Source organism: Agelaius tricolor, unplaced genomic scaffold (genome assembly GCF_023055355.1).
Source record: "Agelaius tricolor isolate 1412-34295 unplaced genomic scaffold, bAgeTri1.0.p SCAF_38, whole genome shotgun sequence".
Classification (NCBI taxonomy): Eukaryota; Metazoa; Chordata; class Aves; order Passeriformes; family Icteridae; genus Agelaius; species Agelaius tricolor.
The window spans coordinates 717,310-721,934 of NW_027269298.1; the positions used below are offsets into that span (position 1 = coordinate 717,310).

Below are 4,625 nucleotides of genomic sequence, written 5' to 3' on the forward strand. Positions count from 1 at the left end.
TGTAGGAAAAGGATTTGGGTTTAAGATTCAGCAGCCGGCAGTGCTGACCTGTGGGCATCCGCAGCAGCACCTGGGTTTTAAAACTTCCCCCAGATACTGCGTGCAGCAGCTATGGGTGCAGGAGCTGCTGCTTCTCCTAATCCCACTGCCGGGGAGCCTCAACTCCCGGGGCAAGGAAGCGGGATGGGGCCGGGGGAGGCCCCCAGGGTCCCGGCCCAAGGGGCCGGAGCAGGAAGGGGGCTTCTCCATGGCCCCGTGGGTGAATTTTCTCTGGTCAAAGCATACAGCTCTGGTTTCACAGAGCGAGCGCTGGTGCGTTCAGCAGTGCTCCCGCAGTGCCTCTCGCCTGGGCAGGGGGTTACAGGGCTCATATTTTCAATTGTGATTTTTTTTTGAGGGGAGGCTGTTTGGAGGATGAGCAGGGGAGGGGAGCGGCGCTCAGGCCTGCGCTGTCCTGAGCGGGACAGGGCTATCCGGGGGCAGCAGCCGCGGCGTTTGGGGCAACGCGGCCGCCCCTGCCCTTTCCTCTCGGCACGGGGGGGTCGGGGCCGCCCCCTCCCCTCCCTCCCCTCCCCTCCCTCCTCGCTCCCCCGGCCCCGCGCGGCGCTGCAGGTCCCGCGGCGGGCGCCAGGGGGCGCTGCGGGCGCGGGGCGCGGAGCGGGGGCGCAGCCGGGCCGGGGCTCCGGGGGCTCCGCGCTCCGGATCCTCTGCGGCCGCGACCCCCGCAACCCCTCCACACCCCGCAACCCCATGGTTTCTGTCTCTCGGCCCGGGAGAAGGGAAGGTTGCGCTCCCGCGGTGATGAGCAGGGCTGGGAAGGGGGGGTTTTGTCCATGTGTTGATTTGGGGGGGTCCCGGGGATGTTGGGGTGCGGGGACAGAGGGATGGTTCTATCTGCGGGATTTGAGCTGCATGCTAGAAACTGCACGTTGTGCGCAGGTTAAAACAATGATATTTCTCCCCTCCTGAGGTGACCGGGGGGTGTTGAAGGGGTGCGGAGCGGCCCCGGCTCGTTCCTGTGGGGTAAAGGAGGGGAGGAGAAAAACACATGCACAAAAAGGGGGAAAAAAGGAAAACCCGCCCGCACCACCCAGCGGCCCCGCGCGGGGATAACAAACTCCAACTTAAAAAAACTTCCCGAGCGCGTCGGGGGGCGCGGAGGCGGCGGCGCTGCCCAGGTGCGGGTCGGGGGGTCCCGGCTGCTCCTCCCCCGGTGCGGGGCGCGGGGAGGGGACCCCAGCTCCGGCCCCGTCCCCACCTGGGACTCGCTTTGCGCGGCACAGCCTGACCCAAGGGGGGGCTTTTGTTGCAGCCTGGCAGCCGGGGGGGCTGCGGGTGTGTGTGTGTGGGGAGGGTGAATCTGGATGGTGCTGGGGAGGAGACAAAGGGGTTTTTCCGAGGGGGGGTACACGGTGAGGGGGAGTCGGAGTTTCGGTAAAGGCTCCCCGGTGCAGAGGGGAAGCAGTGGCTCAGGAGAGGGGCTTCAGCGGGCTGCAGGGTGAAGGAAAGCAAGGGCACAGCAACTTTATAATCGACTTTTTATTAAGATTATAAATTTAAACAAATCTGAACAGTTTTACCCGGTGATATACAATTCCATATGCACAAAAATACAGGCTTACAAACAAAGAAAAAGGGGCAGGAAAAAAAAAAGAAGACCCCAACAGACCGTTTTGCAAAGCATCCTCAGTTACACACAGTGCTGATACCGTGAAGTTGGGAGTGGGCAAAAGAAAGAGGAGGGGACGACGACCAGAAAACCCACCTTTTTACAACAAAAGGTTTTTCTTTAAAAAATAATGTAAAAAAAAAAAAATCAAGAGACTCTACAGGAGACAATCTCTTCACAAGACCAAACACTGCTGGTTTTATGATTGGGAAGGCTGAAACCAGAACAGTTAAACTTAAGGAAAAAAAAAAAAAGAGAGGGGAGAAAAGAAAAAAAAAAAAAAAAGGGCTCAGACCCGGCACACACATTGGAGACGTGAGTCGCGTTACACGGGTACCTGCGGCATCACAAGCACACACCGAGGCGGAGGCTCCGGGCTGCCGGGGGTGGCTCGCCCCTTCCCCGGCGTGGCGGGGCGCAGCCCGGAGGGACCCCCGGCTCCTGCTTTTCCCCTTCCCACATTCAGCTCTCAGAACCCTCCAGCGCTCCCCTGGCACAAGCGGTGGGAAGAAGTCACATCGCACACGTTTCTTCTGGGAGGAAAGTTGAAATGTTTTCATTTCTGCCTTTTTTTTTTTTTTTTGTTCTTTTAAATATATAAAGAAACGCACAAAAGCGACGGGGCAGCAGCGGCTTTTCCCCTGTCCGCACCCTGAAGGGCAGCGAGCCGGGGGCGGCGGGACCCGCGGGGCGGCCCGGGGCGGGGAGCGGGGCCGGGGGCGCTCCCGCCGCGGGGTCCCGGGGCCGGTCCCGGCTCTCACGTGGCGCTACCGGCCGCCAGCACCGGCCCCAGGAAGCCGCCGCGAAGAGAGCCCGAGCGGACACAAAGAGGATTATTTAAATAGGTGCCTCGTTGTTGGTTTTTTTTTTGTTGTTGTTTGTTTTGTTTTCGTTTGTTTGCTTGTTTTTGTTGTTGTTTTTTTTTCCTCTCATCTCTGCAAAAATAAAGTCCCAAGATCTTAGATTTTTTTTTTCTTTATTGTACAATTTATAAAACACTAGCGCGGCTCTGCCCCCCCGCCTCCCCTGCGCACCCCTCGGCACCCCCCTCCCCTCGCCCCAACCCCCCTCCCTGCCTTTGTTTCAGGGTCCCCCCTCCGGAGCCGCCGTCCCTCGGATTGCACCCCCGTTTTGTCAACAGCCCCCCCACACCCCTTCTGCTCCCCCACTTCTCTCTAAAACGCGACGATGGCCCGAGTCCAGGCTCCCAGGCTCGCCAGCGCCTGCTTGCTGCACAGCTGCCCGTTGAGGGGCTGCTCCGAGTCCGCCTGCTGCCGGCTCACCAGCCCCGTGAAACCGGAGCCGAAGATGGAGATCAAGTTGGAGATGTTGGAAGAGTCCTGGGGGTGCTCGGCGCTGTACTCCTCGAAGCGGGCGCGTTTGGTGCACGGGGCGAAGGGGGGGCCGCCCGCCACCCCGCCTCCCCCCGGCTCCCCTTCCTCCACCCCCTCCTCTTCCTCCTCCTGCCCCGGGTAATACTTGCGCTTGGTGCCGGGCGCGGGCGGCGGGGAGGCGAGCCCCGGTGCCGGCTGGCAGCAGCAGGGGCACTGCGAACAGCAGTCCTGGTGCAAGTACCCGTTCTCCACCGTGGTCACGACGTGAGTGTCCAAATCCAGCACCGTGGTGCGGCTGCTACAGTGCGGGGCCCCGCCGCTCCCGAAGTCACAGCCGGCGGCGTAGAGCAGCCCCGGGGCCGCGCTGCCTCCGCCGCCGGGACCGGCGCTGCCGGCGGCCCGGTAGAAGCCCGGGGACGAGTCTCTGCAGGGCGCTCGCTGCATCTCCGGGGGCACCGCGCACACCGGCACCTCCAGCAGCTCCGCGCCGCCCCGCGCAGCCCCGCAGCTCCGCGCCTCGCGGTCCTGCGTGTCGGCGGGCAGCGGGAGCGCCGCCAGCTCCGGCGGGGCGGCGGCGGCGGGCGGCGGGCAGGCGGGCATGGCGAGGAGCGGGGCGCCGTCGGGGTAGTGCTGCTGGCGGCGGTAGAGCTCGGCGTAGCGCTCGCTCAGGTAGAGCTGCCGGGCGTTGCGGAGCACATAGGAGACGAGCAGGTTCTTGTGGAGCTTGATGCCGCCTCGCTGCGTGCGGGAGCTGTGGATCTTCCGCAGGGAAATACTGATCAAACTCTGCGCATCGAGGGTGCACTCCATCCTCCTCCGGCCCCTCAGCATCGGCTCTCGCCGCCCGCGCAGCCAGGCACCCCGGCCCGCATCCACACGGCAGCCGGGCGGGTGCGGAGGGTCGTAAGGAAGGAGGATAAAGAGGCGGGGGGGAGGGAATAAAGGGGAGGGGGGGAAGGGGAAAAGGGGGGAAAGAGCCTGAGGTCGCTGGAGAAGGGGGGCAAATAGAGAGGGGTGTCTTCAGGGGGCGGCCAGCGGCGGGAGCAGCGCGGGCATCGCCGGGGGCTCCCGCTGCTGCCGCCGCCGCCGCGCTCCGAGCACGGACGGCGCGGGCGGGCAGCGCCACCAGCGCCGCGCGCGCCCCCGCCCCGCCCTCCCGCGCGGCACCGCCCCCCGCCCGCCCCTCCGCGCGCTCCCGCCCGCCCCGCCCACCCGCGCGCGCCTCCCCCCCGCGCCCTCCCGTACCTGTCGCGCAGAGACACTGAACGCCCGCCTGCCCGGCCCCCGCTTTTTATACCGCTGCGCCGGCCCCCGCGCCCCGCCCCTCGCGGCCGGCGCTACCAATGGAAAGGCGGAGGACGACTTGACGGGCGGGCATCGCGGCCAATAGCAGTGAGGCGGGCGCCTCGCGCCGTTCAAATGGTGTCAGGCGCGGCGCGGCCCGTGAGGGCGGCGGGGGCTCGGCCGGGCCGGGCGAGGGACGCTGAGGGCACCGGGGGTCCCGCTCGAGCGGCGGCGGAGCCGGGGCGGCGCCTCCCCGCGCCGCTCCCCTTGCACAGGTGAGCGGGGGGCGGTGCCCGCCCCGGTGGGCGGTCCCGAGCAGCCGCGGGGGCGGGGGCGCG

At 65.7% G+C, this 4,625-nt stretch overlaps 1 protein-coding gene across 1 annotated transcript; it reads right to left on the reverse strand.

Moving 5' to 3' along the window:
- Positions 1 to 1,524: 1,524 nt before the first annotated feature.
- Positions 1,525 to 4,187, reverse strand: IER5L (immediate early response 5 like). Its single transcript, XM_071453998.1, has one exon. It carries the CDS (start codon positions 3,832 to 3,834, stop codon positions 2,845 to 2,847), a length of 990 nt encoding a protein of 329 aa, XP_071310099.1. The 5' UTR covers positions 3,835 to 4,187; the 3' UTR covers positions 1,525 to 2,844.
- Positions 4,188 to 4,625: the final 438 nt, after the last annotated feature.

What these genes read in the sequence shown, in the direction of transcription:
- IER5L (XM_071453998.1), bottom strand. Translation starts at nt 3,834, where the DNA reads ATGCTGAGGGGCCGGAGGAGGATGGAGTGCACCCTCGATGCGCAGAGT.